Source organism: Gymnodraco acuticeps, unplaced genomic scaffold, assembly GCF_902827175.1.
Source record: "Gymnodraco acuticeps unplaced genomic scaffold, fGymAcu1.1, whole genome shotgun sequence".
NCBI lineage: Eukaryota > Metazoa > Chordata > Actinopteri > Perciformes > Bathydraconidae > Gymnodraco > Gymnodraco acuticeps.
The window spans coordinates 1,599,042-1,625,032 of record NW_022992313.1 but is presented as its reverse complement, the minus strand read 5'-3'; the positions used below and the strand labels follow the sequence as shown (position 1 = coordinate 1,625,032).

Genomic DNA, 25,991 nt, shown 5'->3' with positions numbered 1-25,991 from the left:
AGAAGCCATTTGTTGTACAGTATTATTCCCTTAACCTCTTAAGCCCCAAGCCTGTTTTTTCAGGTTTCAGGCTCGAAAATGACATGCCCAAAACAAAGGACTATAACTTAACTTCTAAAAGGGTTATATGAATAATTTCTTTTATCAAAGCAAGGTCACATCTGTGAGTTGGATGTAGAAGTATCAGAATCAATAAAGATGTTTCAGTGTCAGAGTAAATCCAGATGGAACATAGTCAAAAAGTGTACATTTTTTGTCTCCGCCCAAATAAAACCCATTACTTATAGTGAAAACCACCCTTGAATGATGGGTTAGTAGCCTAAAAGCTTTAGGAATCCAAAGTATAACATATAATAAGTACCCTGTATCAAGATTGAGGCAAAACAAGTGAGAATTGACCTTTTTAGAGAGATTTAGCAAAAAAAAGTCCAAGCGGACTAAGCTTTGGGCACATTTGGTCACATTTGGTTCCATCAGTGCCATTTAACCTTTTTCAGGTACCAGACTGTAAAAATCATTGTACAACATTTAATTATCACTATAGGTATTCATTCCATAAAATAAAAAAAAAAATGATTGTTAAAAAAATAAATAAAAATTAAGTGTGTGTGTGTGTGGTGTGTGTGTGGTGTGTGTGTGTGTGTGGGGAAGTTCCCTCTTTGCATGAGATGCATGTTACTTGCACAATAAAAATGAGGAAACTTAGGAAACATTTCACTCCAACTGGAGCAGATTTATTAAAAAAAAATTAGCAACACACTATACAACAAGCATTTTTTGGGTAAAAAAAAAAACTTTATACAAACCCTGAATGTTACAGTATTACTCCAGTAAGTCATGCCATGCCCTGTAAAAGTTATTTTTTGGTAGTGAAGCACAGAGGGACCTGACACTTCCTGCAGTACACAGGTGTCTTCACTCTTCAGTTGCCAGCATCAGAGCACCTCCTGACCTTGGTGGCATCTTCCCCATAATACTCGGGCATCCAGAAGCCATATCCTCATCGCCTTCCTCACTGTGAAAACAAATGTGGAAAAAACAAATCGATTAATTCTCTGGCTTGTACTTTCAAAAATGTAACTCAAATCAGAAATAATTTCTCTACAACAACAGCAGAACATCACATTTGAGTGTGTGAAATAACATTATATCAATCAAATGTATACCGTGTAAATGTAATGTGAGACGGGGTTTCATATAATCTGTTCAATATTTAATGAGTAATATTCTGTCTGTCATATAATATGTGTGTATATATATGTATGTATATATATAGTGTATATATATATATATATATATATTATAATATATAGATATTGTATGTATATATAGTATGTGTGTATGTGATATATATATGTGTGTATGTATATATATGTGTGTAGTATGTATATATATATTGTGTATGTCCATTATATATATAGTCTGCTCTATAGCTCATCATCTATGCTATGTATAATCATATGTATGTATCTAGTGTGTATAATATATCTATATATATCACTACACTACACACGTATATATATATATATATATACCCTGTGTTGTTATGACTATATATATATATATATTATGCGTGTGTGTATATATATAGTTGTAAGTCACTTTGGATAAAAGCGTCAGCTAAATGAAATGTAATACTGTGTTAAATTCAACATGTATATGTCTTGTTTATTTCAACAACAGAACAAGAAACGGCATCCATCTTCTTTGTTGTTGTTTAGTGTGTGAAAGAACATTATATCACAAGATGGATGCCGTCGTGTTATTGTCACGTGTGTGAAATTACTATAGATGAATACACTCTTACACCAAATAAATAACAAAAAGATAAAAACAGATGAATACTCTTACACCAAATAAATAAGTAATAGATACAAACAGAGAGAATCCATACCTTTCCGGTGACGGAGGTTCATAATCAGAGTCATTACTGTCCCCTTCGTGCGTGACGAGATCACTATCTTCCGACGGAGAGTCCTGAAATACGATGTCCAATGCCTCCTCGACGGACAAAAAAGTCTTCTTTCTGGCTGCCATTGCTACGATGAAGACAAAGAAAACAAATCCTGCTGTTTCGCTGATCGATCTGCCGTTCTCTGCTCTCCTGTCGCCGCGGGACATGCTATGCGACGCTATAGGCCTAGTATGCAGCGTACAAAGACTGGGTCGTGCGTAAATCAGCTGATACTGCCTATATTTATACTTACGCAAACTCCTATCTCTGGAACCCATTGGTCGATTTGGGTGATTGACACCTTTTTTAAATCGTTAGAGCCAATCGAATCGAGTAGCAGTTTCAAATTACGTAAATACGTCATGCCTGCGGAGGGGGAGCTATGCGTAAAAAGCAGCTCCCGCAGCTGAATCCACGGACTGTTAATCGTTGGACCTACTCCTTCTGCCGTGAATGAAAGGATTGATTCTCAGTAATCATTTTAAAGTGACAAGAGACATTGGATTAACCCTGAGCAGCGTTTTTATTCCTTTGAACACAACTTTTGATCACAAAACAGCCAAGGTAAGACCTAATTATTGTCAGGGATTTGAAAACTGATATTGTTTACTTGCTATGTTGTGGCTGCCAGCTCGGTTAATGTTGTGCCTGTAGTGATGGGGTGTACACCCATGGAATCTGTGGGAATCTCAGCTTTCAGAAAATGTGTTTGTTTGTGCGGAAAGGATGAATTATAAATGATCGTTTTTGTGAGTTATGAGCAGACATAGCAATTGCCCGTTTTTGACATGGGGTCATTTAGAGGCTTCTTGTGAGACTTCTTTTTCGAAAAACATTTTTTTTTTCGTATCGTCAGTAAGCCAAGTTTCCTCCGGTCAGATGGGTATGGAATATTAATAGTTTCATGAATGACACTTCAGATATAGCACTGTTGCTACATATATAGCATTTTCGGACCCGAGCTCGGGTCCGTGGGGCTTAAGAGGTTAACGCTTAACACTTGTCCTATTTCGTTTTAACCTTTGTATATATAGTCTATACTCTATGATTTTAAGGATAGAGGGTGTCGTTTTCTCATACTGATATTCTGAACAATCTGTGCTGTTGTATTTGCTGTAAAGTGTCTCTACTGTAGGCTATTTTTATTTTATGTACAGCACTTTGGCTCGACCAAAATAGTTTATAAATGTGCTATATAAATAAAACTTGATTTGATTTTAACTTGGAGGCTACTATTAGCATCGTTAGCATCGATGTAGCTACCACTCGCTTACAACGCTAACCCAAGCCTTAACATTCGTTACATTCATTACGTAGCTGATTAAAATCATTACACAGTAAATAAAGTACTTCGAATTTCACTTACCGCAAAACCGCATTCATGCACCGTCTGTTTGTAAACCGCAGAGCGAGTCACAATAGTCCGATATATAAGCATGAAGAACAAACAGCCACGGCCGGCTTCAAGTTGTGTTCCCTGGATGAACTGAGCAGGTATGGCGTTCTATTTGTGCCTCTATCCTGAGGCACGCAATGAAACATGTTGAGCATAGAAAAATGCTATTGAGCGCGCACTTGAACATTTTTGAGCACAGAGAAAATATATTTTCTCTCATAAAACTCCTGCTTCGTGCGCAAGCAGACCGCTGCACGCGCTCGCTCGACCTCTCCAGCCTGTGCGCGCTCAGCTTTGCCTGCGCTCGCTCAAAATTGTCACAGCGTTACAATTGTGCCACAAAACCAACCAATCGGAGAACTCGAGAAGGTTCAATTCTGATTGGCTGGTCGTCTCCAATCATATCTTCTATCTGAGATGAGAGAGGGATTTTCGGTTTGCCATCAGGCTGTTGACGTTCTTATTACATCATCCGTCGTTGACATTTACAGGACATGACAGACTCGAATGAAGAGAATAGCACGCCACAGTGTCAGGTGAGTTATACATTTCTAGTTTTCTGATATCACGTTATTGTTTGCAATGCCTGAGTTTTGCTAGCCGGCAACATAGCTATAGGGGTAGTTTAAGCAAACCGCTAACAAACCGTAGCATACATGTACATGAACCCTTCTGAGGTATTGATTACTTGCTGTAAGCATTAGAGGTGGCAGAATGACAAAACATGTTTCTCTCTCTATCACAATTTGGGTTGACCAGAACCTGGACCAACTTCTGTTTCCTGTTTCTACAATGGGCATAGAGCTTGCGTTCATTTTCAAACCGGACAGATGAGGCTAGGATACCGGACAAAGTTAGCAACACACGTTAACCATGAACAGCCTATTAATCCGTTCTCTTAATGTTATTTCTTCCAACGTTGTGGAATTAGAGAAAAGGGCTTCTTAACGTGCTTTTATCCGGGGTGGAGAGGAGTTACATATTAGTTAAATATAACATTGGGGGGCGTGTGATTGTAGTGGGTGGAGGTGGTGAAATGAGGATAATGTAGTGCCGAGAGAAAGGGAGTCGGAGGCGGTGCATCGAAGGTGCAAAACTGTCTTTAATGAGCAACAGAAATGCAGGTGTTGTCGGGTCGCAGCCCGGGACACAAGAGAAAGAGCCAGGAGGGTACACAACATATAAGGTAACCACATATATGTCCGTGTGGAACAATACCCCCAACTCTAGTTCCATGTGTGGATTATGTAACCCAGTGTATTAAAGGTGGTCACCACACAAGCCCCCCCAGGAATCCAAACATGGCAAAAAAATCCCCGTGTTCGGGGAGGAAGCACCACAGGGGCCGAGAGGGTGAGGTTGTAAGGTGAGGGCCGGGCCATGGAATGGGCCGTCGGAAGGGGGCCGCAGTAGAGGGTAGGGGCCCCAACGAGGGCGAGGGCATCTCCACCGGGGGCGGGCCGGAACGGGCCGTCGTAAGGGTGTTCCGCGTAGGTGGCGTGGCGAATGAAGTCATCACCCGCCAGTCGGTGAAAACCGGGTCGCTGAGCCAGCAACGGGCGTGAATAAACCCGGTGGTCCCCCAGCAGGAAGGAGCGCTGCCCGGCTGCGGGCACAAAGTCCCTCGGGAGGAAAGAGCCGGGTCCCCGGGGGCAGGAGCAGCACCCCCGGGAGGAAAAAGCCCGTGGACAGGGGAGAGGCCAGACGGGGGGGGCGTCCAAAGCTGCCGTTGAGGCGAACCGTGGTAAGAGGAGAGGGCCAGGCAGGGTCCCGGAGCGCGCCACCCACGGGCCGATGAAGGCAATGGGCGACGTCCGAAACCGCCGAGGCGAAGGAAGAGGCCAGACAGGGTCCCGAAGCGCGCCACCGCACGGGCCCGACGAAGGCGTGGGTGACGTCCGAAACTGTCGAGGCGAGACGGGGTCCAGGAGTGCACCACCCAGGCGCCGAAGGAAACTTGAGTGGCGTCTGGAACCGCCGTTGAGGTGGTGAAAAAGTGAGAGTGTCCACACGAGGTCAACCGGCTGGTCGAACCTCCTCTCCGGCACCAGAAAGAAAACAAAAACTCAGTGCAGCCGCACGCCCCGAAGAAACCCCACGGGGTAGCAATCGGGTTCATCCCTACCCAGCAGGGTCGTGCATCGTCCCCTCTGTAGTCGGAAGGCAGATGCGGGAATGGCGAGCAACATCCCTAGCCATTCGGCGAGGCGCGCACCGAGCCTCAGTCCGCGTGCCTGTAGCAGCCACGGTCGACTCCAAAAAAAATCCCCGGCATTTCGAGAAAGAAACCTGAGTTTCCTTTGCCGTGTTCGGGTCCGTCTCGGAAACTTCCCAAGACGCAGTCAGGGTCACCAGTGTAGTGCCGAGAGAAAGGGAGTCGGAGGCGGTGCATCGAAGGTGCAAAACTGTCCTTTAATGAGCAGCAGAAATGCAGGTGTTGTCGGGTCGCAGCCCGGGACAACAAGAGAAAGAGCCAGGAGGGCACACAACATATAAAGGTAACCACATATGTCCGTGTGGAAACAATACCCCCAAACTCTAGTTCCATGTGTGGATTATGTAACCCAGTGTATTAAAGGTGGTCACCACAATATCCATTTTGGAGTTCAAGCTAGTGTTCTTTATTTTGATTAAACAGACGTTAAGCTTCCCAATGGTGTGGTCTTCGTTTTGTGAAAAATATGATTACCTCACATATGTTGTTGCTGTTGTTGTCTTTTGTGATAGTTAAATTGCTCCTGCTGACTTGAGCCAGCCATTCTTTCCTCCTCTCTGTGTCAGTGGGGAAACTTTGCATGTGTACTCCTTTCTCTGAGCGCTTGGAGCATCCCCCGGCAGCACAGCAAACCATGGGGGAGACTATATGCCAGGACAACACAGAGGAAAAGGCACAGACAAACTGCATGATATGCTATTCAATGTTTATTGAATTCCATTTATTTACATGGATGTTCCTAAAACAACACATTTAACATCATCATCATCATCATCTGCTGCTGCTGCTGCTGCTATGCTTTGACTCATTGTGCTGTCAGTTGACAATCATTGATAGGCACCTGTGGGTCTCCTGTCCTTTCTGAAAGTCATAAAGATTACATTAGTACTTTAGATTACTTGTGTCCTCAATTACCAGGGGATTACTGAAACCACCATGAATGAAATAAATGGTAGAAATTAATCTAATCTGAATTTTGAAACCTTCCTCCCCTCCCTCTAAATATATCAATAAACATTAGGATGTGATGCTCCTGACTACCATACAGGTTTAGAGAAGATAATATTTGTGTTAAAGGAATTCAAAGCAATAAACAACAGCAACAGGGTCTTTAACCATGTATATGTTACCAGGTAGATAGCTGTTCACACTATGTATATTTTCTACTTTCTAACGTTGTAATGCTATGTTATTTCTATTTAAGATGTTTACATTTTTGATTGTTTAATTCTAGTCTTTTAACTGTCTAATGTACAATGCCTCCTTGTGCTGCTGCAGCGTAAACATTTCCCCAATTGGTATCAATAAGTACTTCTTATTTTATCTTAATCCTCAAATATTAGCACATTTTACTTAAAAAAAAACAAACACATTGATGTAACTACATACACATATCGATATGTTGTATACATATTGCAAATCAAAACCTTTATTGACCACTAATTACCAAACATTTCATTTATATCCTGTTATTAATGCATTCAAATCGTGATTCAAATGGCCCCGCCACGAACTTCCGGGAACTTTCTCAGTCCTCCTCTGAACCACGTGATGATCAGCATTTGGACTTTCCGCTGTCCGCAAACTCTTCTCTCTATGGCGCTGGACCCAGCCAATCAGAATTGACCTTCTCGAGTTCTCCGATTGGTTGTTTTGTGGCACATTTGTAACGCTGTGACAACTTGATGCGAGCGCAGGCAAAGCTGAGCGCGCACAGGGTGGAGAGGTCGAGCGAGCGAGGGAGAGAGAGCGCGTGCAGCGGTCTGCTTAGCGCACGGAGCAGGAGTTTTATGAGAGAAAATATATTTCTCTGTGCTCCAAAAATGTTCAAGTGCGCGCTCAATCAGCATTTTCTATGCTCAAACATTTTTCATTGGGTGCTCAGGATAGAGGCACAAATATAGACGCCATAAGCAGGCAGAGTCTCTGTAGCTTCACGGAGCAGGTAGCAGAGAGACAAGAAGCTAGCAGCAGCAGTCACTTGACAGAGCTGTCACTCAATATGACCACGCCTAATTTATTGCAAACCTTTAAGACTAATATAAATAAAAGGGTCGGTTTAGAAAACAATTCACTCACAGATTCATAATCATGAAGGTGGAATCTAACTATATGCATAATAATATTTATTGCAGCTGTAATAGATGTTTTTGTAACATTGACAGTATTTTTAACTGTTTACCTTTTGACCTTTGTTAATGTAGTTTAATTGTAGGATGTTTGGAAAGGATGAAAAGGTATTCTGTCTGCGCTTGTTTGGTATTTGTTTTGGAGACGTGTGATCTGTTAAACACTGTGATCGACTAGATGGCCTTGATCTGGGAGACGAGAGATCGATTGCTCTGTCTCCGCCCACATATCTGGGGGGTTTCGCGGTACTTTCCTCACGCGAGTAAAGTACCGGAGAATGAAACCTAACTTTGCCTCTTGTCAAATTCTTCCCTTTTATCAGGTATGTAGATAGTACAAAAACATAGCAATTGGGCCAAACTATACATAACATGTGTAAGGAGTGTTTTTAAAGCGGTTTGTGTGAAATAGTGAGCGTGTTATGATTACGTTTTATCAGCTTGGGCTGATTGTGTGTGATAGCTGAGAATGTGTGTAGTAACGTCTACATGGTTACATGAACAAACACTGCGTAGCGCGCATTTGCCGCCATCTTGTGTATTGTGTATGCACACAGTTATATGTAATATGTTGTAAATTATATAATCTTATCAATGATATTGTTGTAATTAAGAAGTTTCATGATTGAAATACAGTGTTAATAGCCAAGTTGTATGTGCTATTGAAAGGTGTTGCATTTGTTGACTCACTCGAGTAAAGTACCGGAGAATGAAACCTAACTTTGACTCTTGTCAAAATTCTTCCCTTTTATCAGGGGCGTAACACAGCCAGGGGTAGAAACATGTTTTTTTCTGCTGTAAAATTGGGCATTTTAACATGGGGTTCTATGGAAATTGCTCCTTTCTGCAGCCATCACCTATCGGCCAATATATGAACTGCAGTGTGTGGCACTTCCGTATTGGCGTCCCGGCTATTCCCCAGAGTTTGCCGCTTGGTTAAACGGGTTAAACCATGGGTTGGTTAAACCCAGCGCCATATAGATAGAAGAGTTGCGACAGAGGAAGTCCAAAATGCTTGATCATCGTCACGTGGTTCAGGGAGACTCAATAGTTCCCCGGAAGTTCGTGGCGGGACATTTGAATCACGATTTGAATGCATTAATACGTTCTTATTATACATCCATGATTAATACCAGGATAGAAATGCAATTGTTGGTAATTAGTGGTCAATAAAGGTTTTGATTTGCAATATTTATACAACATATCGATATGTGTATGAAGTTACATCAATGTTTTTGTAAAATGTGCTAATATTTGAGGATTAAGATAAAAGAAGTACTTTATTGATACCAATTGGGGAAATGTTTACGCTGCAGCAGCAAAAGACAAGGCATTGTACATTAGACAGTTAAAAGACTAGAATTAAACAATCGAAAATGTAAACATCTTAAATAGAATTAAAATAGCATTACAAAAAGTAGAAAATAGACAGTGTGAACAGCCATATTTGATGTTGTTGCAGAAAAGAGAACGGCAGGTAGCCTGCAGCAGCACAAATGCTGTTTTGGATTTCCATTCAATGTAGGCAGAATAATGAATATATTAATAATTGATGGAAAGTCGTTTTTATTAGGGCCGGGACTTTAACGCGTTAATTAAGATTAATTAATTACACAAAAATTAACGCATTTTAATCGCACTTATTTTTGCACCGCGGAACGTTTCTCACTGGATGAGTTTCAGGCGTACCGATTATACTGGAGCACCAACTAACGTTCATGACTTCAGACAACAACAAACCACAGTGAACAACAGTGGGAAATGTTGTTTTAAAAAACGGACGGATGGGAGCGTCGATAAGAGCAGGGTTGTGTGCAAATTATGCAAAAAGGAATTCGCATATCACCGCAGCACATCAAGCCTCAAGTATCACCTCAATGTAAAACATATAGCAGCTAGCGTGGAAGCTAGCGTGGACGTTAGCCTCTTTTATCGCGTTCACACCAAAAAGAGCCGGTACTAAAATTAGTTCATGAGAACCTTTTTACCCCACGAAAGTCCCTGCTAGAGAGCAGAGAGCTGCTAGAGAGCAGGGACTTTCGTACGGCTCTCTTGTGAGAAAGAGCTATAGTCTGATTGGCCTGGGCGGATTGCAAACCACGCCCCGTAAAACTCCCAAAAAGTGTTGTGAATTGTATTATCCTCGCATTAGCATTATTAGCATTAGCCCAGCGCAGAAACGCAGAGAGACTAACTTATGGCAACACAAAATAAAACATGGGAGCGGTGGAGATGAGGAGGTGTCGGCGTTCTGGCGATTTACTCGGAAGGCTTCAGTAGAAGCTGCTGGGACTCCCAGCAGCTTCTACTGAAGCCAGTTCCCCAACTCCGGGGACTTCCGGCCGGGGACTTTGGGCGGCAGTATACGCCGTGAAGTGGTTTGCGGCCTGCCAGTAAACCCAAAGCAGAAGAAGTGACGTCAGCGGCTTCATTGCCTAATCCACCCCCAGGTTCAAAGAGTTCTCATGAACCTTTGTGGGAAAAGTACTGCGGTGTGAATGCGCCTAATGGTATACTAAAAATCCATGTGAAAAAAATTGCTTCTCACTGTTCTCAGGTCAAATATTTATATGTGATTAAAAATGCGATTAATTTCGATTAATTACAAAGCCTCTAATTAATTAGATTAATTTTTTTAATCGAGTCCCGGCCCTAGTTTTTATGTTTGAGCATCACTGTGCATATTTTTACACTTGAAGGCCATTTTCACTTTCATCTGCTGAAGTTTTCTCTCTTTTATCTCAGTTTAACATGTATCAGCAGGTTGTTCACTCAAGCAGAACAATGTATGTCTTCAAATAAACAGTTAATTAAACGAAAGGTGTGCAAGAAACAAAAAGACAACAGTTAAATCCATCTTTATTTGAGCTCTGATTTGGGTTATTATTTACATAATTGTACTCTTTGTTTTGAGTTGTGGTTGGTGCATTTTAGTCCCGCAGCTGCGTATATGGCAAAATCCACTGAGAATAAGAAATACAAATAAAAATAGAAAAAGCTGATGGCCGACTGCAGTGCCTGCCCTGGAGGGTGAAAGGTTGGGAGCTTGTTAAGTGACAGTGTACACACAGTATTCTACCTGTACAATAATAGTGCTACTATTCACAATCATCTGTACAATAATCATATTTACAGTGATCACATTAGGGAAAGAGCCAGTACCTGAGGAGTTAGTTCCAGAATTAGCTTTTCTCATTCATAAAATGAAGTGCACCCAACCAGTGGTATCCTAACAACACAGCAAACATCGGACCCAGGATCAGGTGTAAAGCTTTGAAAGCAGCTTGCAATTTTAGGTGATGCAACTTGAGTTTAGTTGATCAAAACAATCAGTGGGCTGAGGAAATGTGACCTTGTGCAGGCTGGTTTCACTCCATAGCAACAGCATCAATACTAGAGTAGAGGTCTTTTAATGTTCAGTCACAGAACCAAACCTCTACATAAATGTGAAACAATTTTCCAATCGTTTGTTTAACTTTTGCTGAGGAAGTTAGCAGAGAGCAGACTAGATTCCAAGTAGATGATGGTGGTTTATGCGGGCCCAGTATGAGTCACTAGCTGTAGTAGTGGGAGTTTATAGACGGTAGTGGTAGTTCCTTCGAAAGAAACACTCCTCGTAGATACTTCAGGTGAGCTGGCACGCTTTAACAAAAGACAGGAACCTATAAACAAGTGAGGTCATTCAAATTCTTGTGCCAGCACCTTTCGTCTTCCCCTATGATTCTCTCCAAAAACACACAAACTATACATGAAAACATATTGGCCAATTCAAATTACCGTTCGACAGCACATAAGATAAAACACCATGAATAACACACCATACATGTGCAGCATTTCTCCCAAGAATGAAACGTCAACCAATAAATAAGAACAGGATAAAAAATGCATTAAATAACAATCATTGTCTCAGTTGAGGATCACTGTGCAAGTGATCCAGTTAAAACATAAACAGTCAAAAGTCAATTTTAAATATCTGAAATGTTAGGCTCCTGTTAGTCCTCTGACAAATGTGGGGATCATCGTTTCCGTCTGCTTTGAGCCTGTCGTACGTCATGCCAATTACCAAACTAATCTGTAACTCAAACCAAACACTTTTCTCTTTGGACCCTTGCCATTGATCGCCCTTTCAACACAAAATCGTATCATAAAGGGAAAACTCTGCGTGTCTTTTCCATATATTTGATCACATCTGCTTGATCTCACTGTGTAGTGAAGTGCTGCAGACCCGCAGTGAAACAACAAGCAGTCATTCATGAAGGAGCTTTGGATTTGGTACTTTCCAGCAGCGTTGTGTCATCGGTATATTTAAGCGGTCCGGTGTGGGGACGGATGGGTCAAGCCTTGTAGCAGTTGCCCTGCGTGGTGAGGGCCAGCTGGCCGTTGGGCACCACCCTCGTTGGCCTCGTCTTCCAGTAAGCCGGACACGTCAGCGTTGGGGATGCTGTCGTGGTAGCTGCTGAAGCTGATGTTGTCCTCTTTCAGTTCAATGGTCCAGAATGGGGCATTGAGCTTGCGGTTCTGGTACTCGCGGTAGGTGTACACGCCTCCGACGAAGCCCAGCAGCACCAGCACCACCAGAATGATGACAGCCAGGATGATGATGTTGAACTGCGTCCAGGACACGTCTGTCAGGGCGGCGGTGGTGTTGTCGGTGGGGGGACTCAGGCTGGTCAGCAGCGCCTGGGTGGAGGCGGTGCTCAGCGCCGTGCTGCTGTTGCTGCCTGATGTGGACGCTGGGACGCCTTTTGATTGGGCCGAGGTCAAAGTGATGCTGGTGGTGGTTGTGGAGGGGGAAGATGGACTGGATGTAGGGGCCTCTGTTGTGGCTTTATGTGCCGGTGTGGGGAGGAGCCGGGGGGCTGAGGAGAGGAAAACATTAGTGAACGTTTAAAGACTGGACTTCACAGCTTTGTTACATTTACAATGTAACAAAGCAATGTCTGATGTAATGAAGATCTGTTATTAATGAAGAGAAATCTGAATGCTTTTCAGACTCAAGGTTGTTGATAAGTAACTAGTGACACCGTGTGGCGAAAACAAATAACTACCTCTTAGTGGAGATATTCCTGATGCCTTCTTTTATTATTTTTCCATGAAATACATTTAAACCCTGGAAGCTAACGGCAGACTTTGTGGGACTTCATCCTGACATGAATTTATTGTTAACAAAGAAGACTGCTTGTTCTTTGGTGCTGAATTTCTGACTCAGTAATCTAGTCAGAAATATGGTATTAGTTTTGTGTCATAAAGATAAAGCAACACTTTCTCAGAAGAGAAAAAATCAAATAAAACTATAATATAAATTGCAAACAAATCATTTGTGTAATCATGTAAACTATAAGTCTTTTTTCTTTGTTTTAACACATCTTTGTGTTTGCAGTTCTCTTTGCTTCTTTCTCAATGATCAGACTTTTGCTCTCGCTGCAGCTCTTCTCGTTTGCGCTCCCTCATTTTTTGTTTTTTCAATTCTGACCTATATACAGTCTATGATTCTGACACAAACGTCCCAGGGGGCGGGACTATCAGGGGTGCGTCTCCATTGGCTACTCAGTTTGAGTGACAGCCCACTACAGACTCCGGAGTCCACTCGGCCACGTTAGTGTTGGTGTCTCCTGTGGAGTTTTCATGAACATATCGGACTTCTCTTATGGATTGCAGTGCATTATACTTGTGATGTGTATTTCATACTTTATTTCAACTTTAAATATTTTAATACCTGAACACACTGCTGCTGTAAAATAATTTCCCAACTTGGGATTGATAAAGTGTCTATTTATTTATTTGATAGATAAAATAAACACGTCTATGTATTTTCAAGCTAAAGGTGATACACAATATAAACTGTATACTAGGGCTGAACGATATACCGTGTCATGGCGATAACCGCGGTATGCGCATGCGCGATATTCACACCGCAGGGACGTGCGGTTTTATTCATTTAAAAAAAAAATGCTAACGCACTTTAGCACAGAATTCAAAATAAAGATACCCTTATTACTTATCGAAACTGCACATACAATATATCCGATTAAAGCTGAGACTCCACAGATTATTTAAGTATAGCATCTAAGCGATCTGATCTCGCAACAGGGGAAGCAAACACAGACATCACAACACGTACCTTTTACGGAGCTTTTACGGGAGATCGTCTCACCGTAGCTGTCAATCTGATCAAAAGACGTGTTCAATGGCATTAAAACGAAAAAAACGCGGCTGAATCGGTTAATCCATAGGTTGATAATGTATCTGTGGCTTTGAAGCAATTGTTTATAATCCATAATTCCATTTTTATGTAAAAATCGGAGCACAAAAGTTAGCTGCTAATGGTAGCCACCAGAGTGTGTATGCAGCTTCCGGTTTTGGCTACGCGTCGTCACTCTCACTCCTTATTTGTTCATGTGTTGGTGTGTGTAGAACTTCCCCTGCATGCACAGCAAACCACCAATCACAATCATCCTTGATCAGATCACAGCAGGCCCCGCCCCGCTAGTTTGCAGACCATCTGGTAAAAAATGAGCGAGGCACAGGAGGACAATACCGGAGAGAATGAAGATTTACTTCCAAGAAGAAAAGCAACATCTGCCATCTGGAACTATTTTGGCCTATGGAAAAAACCTATGGATTAACCGATTCAGCCGCGTTTTTTCTTTCTCGTTTTAATGCCATTGATCACGTCTTTTGATCAGATTGACAGCTACGGTGAGACATCTCCCCTCGAAGCTACGTAAAGGTACGTGTTGTGATGTCTGTGTTTGCTTCCCCTGTCCGAGTTCAGATCACTCAGTGATGATACTATATACCTAAATAATCTGTGGAACCTCAGCTTTAATCGGATATCTTGTAAGTGCAGCTACGATAAGTAATAAGGGTACTTTTATCTTGAGTTCTGTGCCAAAGTGCGTTAGCATTTTGCGCTCAGGGGTCATTTAGATGCTTCTTATGAGACTTGTGTTTTGTTTTGGTATAAAATGGTTTGTATCGTCAGTTAGCTGAGATTATTTCCGTTAATCTGGTATAACACATTAATAGGTTCTTAAATATTACGATCCCCTGAGACACTGTCGTGAAAAAAAAAGTAAAGTACCCGCCGGGACTTTGGGGCTTAACAGGTTAAAAAACCGCAATATATACCGCAGGGGGGGGGGGGAAATCGCGATGTCAGTTTTTTTTCAATACCGTGCAGCCCTACTGTTACTGTTATCTTTTCAAAGACATGTTACATTCCAAAAGCATATATTGCTATGTTTAGGACAAAACAATTAAAGACTGCTTTAATTGAACAAATTCTACAATATGAAAGTGGCAGATTGCTTTCTGAAACAGAGCAGACCTAGGGCTGCATGTCAACACAATTAGGACCCTGCTCACATCTTACTATGTTGGTCTGAAGAGCTGAAGCATTCATGCACAATGGATACAAACTGTGTTGTCTCATCTATATAGAATAGAATCATTTAATGTCATTATACATGTACAATGAGAGAAACAAATGCTTCTCCCTTTCAAAAGTTGCCATCAAAACAAAAAACATCACAACAATAATACAACAAATACACGCAGCATACATACTTAGGAATAAGGAATAAAGTGCAGTAATTATTTCCAGGGGTATAAAAAATGTAATGTAATAAATAATAATAGTAGGTATGTACTGTATTTATAATAATAATTATATATATATATGTATTTATAATAATAATGATTATATATATATAATATCATGTATGTATATATATATATATACAACCAGTCACATTTTTTCACACTTTCAGGGTGTTAAGAGCAATAATGGCTCTTGGGAAAAAACTGTCCTTTGAGTCTGTTTGTTTTTGGATTTTATAAACCTGTAGCGCCTCCGTAGAATTCTAGAAAGGACAATATTTAAAAAAAGCGATTTAAAAAAGAATGAATACAAGAATGTACACCAAATTTAAATATACAAAAGAAACCAAAAAACTAAAACAAACTTAGTACACTGAATATATGATAATATTTGACAAACTGCAGTGTATTATATTATCATTAAAGTGGCAGGCTGTGCAGAAATGTGCAAACTATATTCAGAGAGATGAACATGGCTCAAAGTACAGCTGTGTGCAATTATTAGGAAATGTCTCTTTAACTAAGTGATTTATAAGCTGTGACAAAGATGAACTCCACTACTGTTTTATAACTGACAGTAATAGTAGTATATATAGAGAGCAGTAAGTAGAGATCCTTATTGAGGGTGTTGTGGCGGCTCTTACCTGGACGGGTGCAGTTGTGTGCTCCAGCGTCCCCGATGAAGCCCTCGGGCACAGAGCTTGGCACCGGGCCCCGCCTGTGTGGTTGATGCAGCGCAGGCATTGGCCGGTGTCGGGGTGACAGGGGTGGGGTCCTTAGGGTCTGCATTGCCACTGCAGTCACATGGAACACACAGCCCAGCAGCTTTGAAGAAGCCGGCTGAACACTGGTCACACAGCGGGCCGCTGTACCGGGGGAGGCACAGCTCACACACTGGGGGGCTGCTGCCATCTGCACAGGGACACACAGAGACACACAGGACACACAGGGACACACAGGGACAGGGACACACAGGGACACACAGGGACACACAGAGACACACAGGGACACACAGGGACACACAGGGACACACAGGGACAGGGACACACAGGGACACACAGGGACACACAGGGACACACAGAGACACACAGAGACACACAGGGACACACAGGGACAGGGACACACAGGGACACAGAGACACACAGGGACACACACACAGGGACACACATGGACACACAGGGACACACAGGGACACACAGGGACACACAGGGACACACAGAGACACACAGGGACACACAGAGACACACAGGGACACACAGGGACACACAGGGACAGGGACACACAGGGACACACAGGGACAGGGGACAGACAGGGACACACAGGGACACACATGGACAGGGACACACAGGGACAGGGACACACAGGGACACACACACACAGGGACACACAGGGACACACAGAGACACACAGAGACACACATCAGTGCCACTAATGATGTCGCTACAACAGAGGCTAAATAAGTGTTTTCAGCCTCGACACCAGCATGGGCTGCAGTTATTAAAGAGTATAATGTTGTGGAAAAACCGTTTGATTTGAATCATAACATATATCATGCCGTCATAACATCTGATTCTTAAACATGATTGAGTGACCAAAGTAATTCAAATAGCAATATATATATATATATATATATATATATTATAGAGAGAGAGAAAAGGAGAGATACATATGTAGAGTCTGTAACCATAACTGTACAACTTTGTTCAAAAAAGGATTTGACTGACGATCTGTGAGATGCTTATTTACACAAGATTATTACATTTCATTTGTTCAATATAGGTTAATAACAATGCCGACTCATTACTACACCCAGACTCAGTTGTACACCCTTTTTTCTTATTATTCATCAACATGTATGAGCCTCAACCGGTTAATATCACAAACATGTCTGTGGAATAATTTATTTGATTAACCTTTTTGTCAAATGTATTTGAAATGTCCAATGCGTATGCTTGTCTCTTCAATGCGTCCATCCCAAATGAAAGAGCTCGCGCTGCACCACTAGGTGTCTCCAGATGACAGGATATTGATCTGGGACGGCGGAGTGGGTTATTCTGATCTACTTAAATCATATAATGGAACATTATATGAGACAGAAAGGTAGTTCAGAAGGAGGGAGGGCATTGCTTTGGCATTGTGGAGGGTGAGATTTAGCTTTTCCGTTGTGTTATCAATAATGAAGCAGATTTGGTTAGTTTCGAGCTGTGGAATATGAAATCACTCATCTTTCCTCACTACATTCTAGCTTTTCTTACCCCCAGATTTGCATTAACTACAGGTTATTCATTTATTTTAAAAATATAAAATCACTGTTACTTTTTCTAATACATGGAATTAGTACTTAAGGCTCAGAAAGGTTTCACGAGTAGCACCAAACACCACAGATAATAACATCTGTAAGTAAAGGGGAGTTTTTAAATGCTCAGATGGAGTTGGAATTGATCCAAATTCATTATGATCTTACCATAAAGACAATTATTGATTTAAGATGCAGCTCCTCTGATTTTGAACTAAATATTGGTACACCTGAAGCATCTATAAATGATATGTTTAAGTACAGTAGTATGAAGGCCTCCATCCAGAGTAGCCCAGATGTCCCCAGTCATGCCATCCAGCTCCTCCTGGGATCTCACGGTGTTCCAGGCAGATGGGAAATGCAACCCCCCCAGTCTGAGGCCTGCCCTGGGGTCCTCTGCACAGGGCCATACGCATAATATGAGGGTGTTCAGGAAGTCGGAACTAGATCAACTCCTTAATACAAAGAAGCAGTGAATGGATGATGTTGAGGGTTAAAGCACATGGTAAGGTCTCTGCTTGGAAAGGGTTTTCCAGTCAAGCAGCAAGACCTTTATAGGTCTTTATGATAGGGACACCAACCTCACTGGCGTCCTCCCGGAGCCATGTCTGGAGAGGAGCTGGGCCGGGGTTATCCCTCAATGAAAAGGTGGGCTGCCTCAGGATTGTCTAACCCACCACCAAAAACAACAATGAAGACTGAACCATGGCTAAGGAAAGTTAAATGATTCTGATATGTAAAAACTGATATACATATAAACACTATCCTCCTATGCAGCCCTGCAGACCAGCCGGTGCTCTTCATCAGACGCCCGTCCTCACCACACTGCAGCTCTCAGTGTTGAATGATTTAGACACAGATAACCGCCTTTCAATGGCCTAGATGTTGGACTCTAGTGGGGTCACGTGATTACGTTGTACTCCAGCCCTGTGCAGGCTGCTCCTGATAAGCTTGATTTAACCTCTGCTGAGGTTCAAAGGCAGCGGCCTGCTGGGTTATATAACCAGGAGGAAACATGAGCTGCTCTCAGACCTGCTGCTGTCCCATGCTCCTCCTCTCTGCTGCCACACACTGACTGACTCACACAAGAAGTGGAACAATTAAAGATTGAAAGACAAATTAAATGAACACAAATATTTGATCAACCGCAGGCTAAACCAGATGAGCCCAGCCATTCCGGAATCACTGAGTAAAGATGTAATCATACATGGATGATTGCATATGTCTGACCCACATTCTGAATGCTCCATTTCACCTCTCCGTGTGTCAGTGTGGAGGCTTGTTCATGTACTGCAACAGGCCTCATCAGCACATTAAGACATTTTATTTTATTTAACCAGATAAAAAGCATTGAGATAAAATCTCATTTACAATGCTGACCTGGCCAAGAAGGCAGCAACGTCACACACATAACACAGACGTGTCAAACACAGAGAACACAAGTCAACCGAAGAGGAAAAGCAGTCCCTACATTGAGCCCATTAGGACAGTCAGTAAGGTGCTACTTATTACTGCAAGAGCAGCTGGTGGGAAGGACCTCAGACAACTTCCATTTAAAACAGGCTATAGGGACAAGTGCCCTCAGTTTGAGGCGTGATTGAAGGTCATTCCAAGACCAAGGACCATAATCCTTTTTCCAGCCTCAGTCCGCACAGCAGGAACCTGGACCCGTATCCAGGCACTGGGTCTGAGGTTGTGAGAGTCACAAACTGGAGCAAATCTGGCACATATGCAGAGTGGAAGCTTTCCTAAAATGCCTTTATACATGAATAAAAACCAATGCTGCATACGCATACTAAGTGAGGACCATCCAGTTAGGCTATACACTTTGCAATGATGAGTCCTATAGGGTGCATCTGATATATAACGCAGTGCAGCGTGGTAGAGTGGGTCAAGTTTGGCCAAACAGTGGGACAGGCACATCTATAGATGGTACCACTGTAGTCCAGCTGGGACAGGAATGAGCCAGAGACCAACCTTTTACGGGATGAAGTTGAAAAACACATTTAAGTCTGAAATGAAGCCAAGAGTGAATTTCAATTTCTTTGTTAGAAACTTCAATGTGATGTTTAAAGTTCAGATTACTGTCCAACCAAAAGCCAAGATATTTGTAGGTATCGACAAACTCAACAGAGACGCCATCAAGGGTGTCAATGGAGAGGCAAGAGGACGCTGACTTGGGAGCTAAAAGCATTGCTTTGGTTTTCTTACTGTTCAAAAGCAGTTTGGAAAGCAACTATCCTCCCCTGAGACATGGTACTGCATTGTGGCATCATCCCATTTGTCACCGTTGCCAGGGCAACATCTACTCGGATGTTTGGTCTGAACATCCTCTGCGGCCACACACAGAGAGCAGCTCTCGTACTGAGCACACGTGACCATGTCCTCTGTGGCGCAGCTCTTCCACCGTTGTGTCTGTCCAACAGACTGTGGTGCTGCCCCTCCCCCTCTGTTGCTGCCTGGCTAGCGCTATGAAATGGGCCAGCTGTGCTCGTGCTGTCCCCAGCTCAGCTCAGGTCTGGTTTGTGTCTCTTCCCCTCCCTCCCACGTTGCACAACCTCCTCCGCGGGCCCCTGGTATGGGCAAACAGAACCTGACAGTGTAAGTGCATCTATACGTGTTGCCACGCAGACTACTACCAATGAATCGTCCAGGACATGGCAGCACCGTCAGCGATTGGTCAAGAAATGGGAATGGCCAAGGTGTGATGACATGATGAAGAATAACTGAGTGAATGCAGTGATGCAATGCTGAATGAAAGTCTCAAATGTCCGTTTGGAGAGCGGGTACAAGAGCAGCCTGATGGGGATCATTTGTGAACTGGCGTACACGGCTAACATGGCTTACTGTTATACTTTGAAGGACTCTGAATTGGAGGTTAAGTTATACAATATCCATTTGGTGTCCAGCCTGCTAGCAAAACAGAATGAAAAGGTCTAGTGCTGAAACAATGAATCCGTTAAGCAACTCGTCAATCAACAGAAATGTCATTTTCAAACTCATTTGTTAATCAAAAAATGTCAAACATTGAATATGTAAAAAGCTTTCTAAATCTGAGTATTTGCTGCTTTCTCCTTTTTATACCATCGCAAATGTAACATCATTGGGTTTTTTGACAGTTTGACTGGTAATCTGATGACATCACTTTGTCACATTCATCTAGAAAATATTCCCGGAATGAATGGATAGTAAAAAATGGTTGTCAGTTGCAGCTTTAGGTACGAATATCTTAAGGTTTGTGTCACAACATTCATTCTGATGAATTGAGCTCTTAAACAAATTCATGGGAATATGTATTTTATATTTTATAGACTTGTCCATTATCTCTAATACCAAAAAAAAGTTGAAGGAATGATTATGAAAATAGCGTGGCCCATTTTAAACAGAAGTAATCAGAAATGTTAATGAACTGAACTGGGTTACTCTATAGTTCTGCCGCTGACATGAACAGGTTACCTGATAACTAGGTTATCTTTGACTGTTGTGTAGATCTGAACTGAGAAGTGGGAGGAACAATACACCAGTTTAAAGAAATAACTGGTGAGACTTCCTGACACCTGTTCAGTAAGTAAGTTGTTTCCAGATGGGCTCTTCACACACAGCTGGTGGAAGTGGAGGCAGCATCGGGGCCCAAAACACAGAGATTACAAGTGAAAAACAAGGCACTGGCTGCAGGGCTCCGGCTCACACCCAGCTCCTCCGTTGACACGATAAACACCGAGATCATTCACCTCAACAACCGTGATAACAGAGAGCTTCTACCATTGGAGGATGATAGATGTGGCTCCAAGCAGCCTAGGGGCCCGAGCCTGGAGCTCTGCAGCTATTGGAGGAATTCTTCTCTGGTAGATGATTTGCCTGTTGTGACATGCCAGTGGCAGGCAGGATTTCATCATGATGATAAGGCTGACGTGACTTTTAGTACCTAAGCATTAAGGTGTACCAGTTAGGCTTTTCACAATGACATTTAAGGCCGAACAAAGGCTGGTTAAGGAATATGAAGTGACTGTAGTTCAACCCAGATCTAAAGCCACCAGAGACTTTTGGGTGTGTTTGTAATTAGAGCAGCAGCAGCCTGGAGGTGAAGGAATTGGGGCCATACAGGACGTTCACTGTAAATCCCACACTGTCTCCAAATAGAGATTAAAAGAACTCTAGTTTACAGTCTCAACTCATTTTAAATACTCCATCCTTTACCTCTTATCAGCTTTTTACCTAGCAACCAATGCTACTTGTCTCATCTCGCTGAGCTAACAACTTTTTACCCACTGTTTTCCTGATTGAAACAAACTTGTGGAGCAAAAAGAAACACAAGCACCTAGCAGCTGAGTGAGAGGTGGTTAGCTGATCAGCTACATCCAGGGTCCCGGCCCGGAGCACCCCCTCAGTCTGCTCCTGAGGGTGGTTAGGCTCTGCCACTAGCCTCTCAGTTAGCTGGTTGTGTAAAGGCAACATGAGGGCGGATTAACACGCCAGCTAACACTGACCCGGGGAATGTGAAATAAAAACGGATCTCCCTAGGTTAGTAGAGTTTAGATTTGTGTGTTACACGTTTATTATCTCTGGTTAGGATACAAGTATTGACTATTTGCAAGTTAAGACGTTTCTGTAATATGGCCTCTGGAATTTAGAACATTATTTGGTGAATTAATAAAAACACAGCAAATATTCAATGATTGATGTGGGGGGGGAGCAGTGTGTAGAGACCAAACCCTGGGCATCACTAGTGCTCATTGCACAGTCCAGACCTGTCTGCTGGTTTGAAAGGCAGACCAAAGAAATGTCAGTCAGCTGGCTCGGCTGTGGATCTGAGGCAGATGTGTGAATGCATCTTTCTTCCACCACTAAATGAACAGAAGACTGGAACTAATGTCTGAAACACCCAATGCCACTCAAGATGTTTTGATTCATGAACTATTCATGTGAATGGTTCTTAAAGTGGAATTTGAATTCAGTTGTGTTCATGTATGTGTTGGACTACGAGTGGGTGAGACTGGAATGTCCCTTTTAAAACCATAACTGACAAACTTGTTTGAACTTAACAAAAAAAAGCTCCTGATTAGAAGATAGTATAACGTTCATTTTCCCTCATACGGGGGTTATGTAACTTCCTGTCTCGAATGTGTCTGATTTAATGCTTTTAAGTTCACAGGTACATTTTATTTGTGGGAAAACTAATGCTCCGTCCAGCTCTCTGGAAACACGGGTAACTTTGGCAATCAAAGATGTCTTTTTCTTCTAAATCAGACTTACACATCTTACACAAAACATATAGTAAATGGTACATAGTAACGGTCGAAGAAAAGCAGTAGAGAGCCCGGGGGGAACCACCGGCGGTGACCATCCTTTGCTCAGATTGTCCTCTCAGGCCATCGGAGACAGAAACTGTGTGGCAAAACACACATAATGATACCTACACTAGTGGGGGTACGCATAGGTTATGTCATAGAACAACATGTGAAAACTTCTCCCACTTGTGTTTACCCACAGACCTTTTTTGAGGAGTTGAGGGAACTGAAAGTGGTGGAAGTGCTGACTCATTTCTGAATGATACTCCTTCCTGCCACCACTCTACCAGACTTCCACATAAAATGTACTGAATGTTACCTTAGAGACAATTATTAAACCAGCGAGCCCACTGTACTTACATATTGCAGCATACTTATACTACTTCAGATATATTTTACTTTTATTTCAAACTACTGTACACATTGTTTATTGTATAGCAGAGGTGGGACCAAGTCATTGTTTTGCAAGTCCGAGTCAAGTCTCAAGTCTTTGTTTTGCAAGTCCAAGTCAAGTCTCAAGTCAGGATGGGCAAGTTCAAGTCAAGTCCAAGTCCTAAACTTTGACACCAAACGAGTCTTAAACAAGTCATTATGTGCTTTTTTCACCAAATGTAATGACATCGATCCACAGAAGAATAATACTTAATAATCAAACTGCTCTTTATTAGTCACATTAATCATTTAATAATCCATTTTCTCTCTGCTGGTAAAGTAACGTGTGTTTTCTAATTTAAGAGGGATCAGTAAGGTAAGGCTACCGTGACGGTTTGATTCAGAAGGAGTTTAACGTATAAGATCCCTGATGTTGAGGTAACCAGAATGTTTATTTCCACTGTGTACAACATGTTGTAAGGGACCCACAATCTATCTTATGCAAGGGATAATGTGCAGCGAGGCGGTCTCCATGGGGAAGAGAACACCTGAATCTAGATCCCTCTGCAGGTGGTATTTAAGTATATTTTGATGCTAATATCTTTTGTACTTTTACTTGTAACATTTTGAATGGCAGGACTTTTTATTGTAACCGAGTATTCCTACACTCAGGTACTTTTACTCAAGTACAAGATCTGGGGCCTCATTTATAAAGGGATATACGCTCAAAAGATGGCGTACGCCAGTTTCTACGCAATGTTTGAGATTTATAAAATACTAACTTGAGGGGAAAACGTGCGGTCCTCCACGAAAACTCTAACCCATGCGTACGCACTAAGCACAAACACGGGACGAGACGAGAAACTGCGACACCGTTGGCAGAAGGAAAGATAATGGGAGAGAAACATGATGGAAAATAATACCATCAATTAAAATGTTACCTCTCATTATCATTATGAAGAATTCATTTTCAAACATTGATTAAAGCCAATCTTAAATGATTAAACAAACGCCTGTTTGAGACTCCTCAGTGCACCACAAAACACATAACTTGGAGAAATAAATAAATACGGATATGTTATTTAAAACCACGTCGAATATGTTGTGTTAATGTTATGAAATGTTTTCTCATAAGAGATGCCGGTAAAGCAGGAGGACAGAATTACGTCTAAACTGACGCCAGTGTTGCTTTTCTATAGGTTGTAGATCGAGCATGGTTTTATATACTATCATGTTAATCGTGTTTTATACCGTTTGCCAAGACTGATAAGTCGCTCATAAAACACAGGATGTATGGAAACTAAGAACACCATATGTGGTCAATTGTACAGCTAATGTAACACAACACATTAGTTGTATTTCCTTTAACTGGTGGATATAGGGTTTGCTGCGGGGGGGGGGGGGGGGGGGTGGTGAGGACGCACGGGGGGAGTGGAGGGACGCACAGGCTGCGCACAGCTGATCGACAGCTGGGAACACAAACCCACCAAATACAAAAAACATAATTCAGATCCAGTCGTCATGACTCCACACCGGGGGGATTCCCCATTCACTTCTTACAGTTTCTCATCAAGGGGGGTCTCCTGTCCCCGGTAACAAACCACACTGCCTGAGGAAGAGCTATGTGTATGTTTTTGTCATGAAGCTTTTTCGGACCACTTATTTATTATTTTGGTGACGATCCGACCTCCATGCTGCTACTCTGGTTTCAAACTGCATCCACCAAACAATATGATTTTTTCTCGACCATCCCCCCAAAATAACCAGAATCTGACACGGTGTGAGATGTATTTTTTAGCTGTTCTGTCGTCATTTCCTGCGATCTTCTTCATAAAGTCAGTCAGAATGAATGAATGGGCGTTTCTATTGACTATTTATAGGCAAATATGGGCGTTACGTGAAGCCCGCAAAAGCTGCACCGCATTTCGAGTCGATTGTGATTTATAAAGGGAAACCGGCGTAGGAAGTGCTTGTACGCACTTTCCTCGCCGGTGCGCAATGTTTGGTGAATCGGGAAATATCGAAAATTTCTGTACCTATTTTTGGGATTTCTACTACGTAAGCAACCTTCCCACGTGAATCCTACGCACGGCGTTATACATGAGGCCCCTGAACTTCTCCCACCTCTGACAATAAATCCTGAGTGGTTACCAAAAAAAAACCCTGCTCTGAAGGTTATTTTCATTTTACAAATCCTGCACTCAGCTTTGCTTTCTCCAATATCATTGAAAAGCAGCCAGATGCTGCTTCTTTTTTCGGTTTTTGCTCATTTCTTGACTTTTTCCGACGCGCTTGCATTTCAATCCGGCTCCCCGTCGCTCTGTGCAGCTGGCCTGTACCACTACACCTGCTATGCCCCCCATCCTTCTTTCACATAATGGTATGATCCTAGTGTGTCCTCGCATATGATTGGCCACATGGTGGCCCAGCTAAATAAAGACCCGCCCCTGCCTGCAAGGATTCACAGCAAGAATAGGAGCGGCTGAAGAGTCTGCTATCCCCAACGGGAGTCTGCTCTTCTAGCGGCAGCTAGATCGAATTAAATTATCAAGTCACCTCAAGTCAGAAGGCTCAAGTCCAAGTCAAGTCCCGAGTCATTGGTGTTCAAGTCCAAGTCGAGTCGCAAGTGTTTTGTGATTTTGTCAAGTCGAGTCCAAGTCATGTGACTTGATTCCACACCTCTGTTGTATAGTACACTATGTTTTTATGTTCAGTAGAATGGATATGCTGCTGTGACAA

General features: G+C 42.4%; 1 protein-coding gene across 1 annotated transcript; it reads right to left on the bottom strand.

The window, feature by feature from the left end:
• Positions 1 to 10,536: 10,536 nt before the first annotated feature.
• On the bottom strand, positions 10,537 to 16,291 carry LOC117541181 (multiple epidermal growth factor-like domains protein 9). The gene is given in 3 exon segments (XM_034208313.1): positions 10,537 to 12,085; positions 12,087 to 12,553; positions 15,941 to 16,291. Coding segments are annotated over 3 exon segments (792 nt in total). The 5' UTR covers positions 16,209 to 16,291; the 3' UTR covers positions 10,537 to 12,028.
• Positions 16,292 to 25,991: the final 9,700 nt, after the last annotated feature.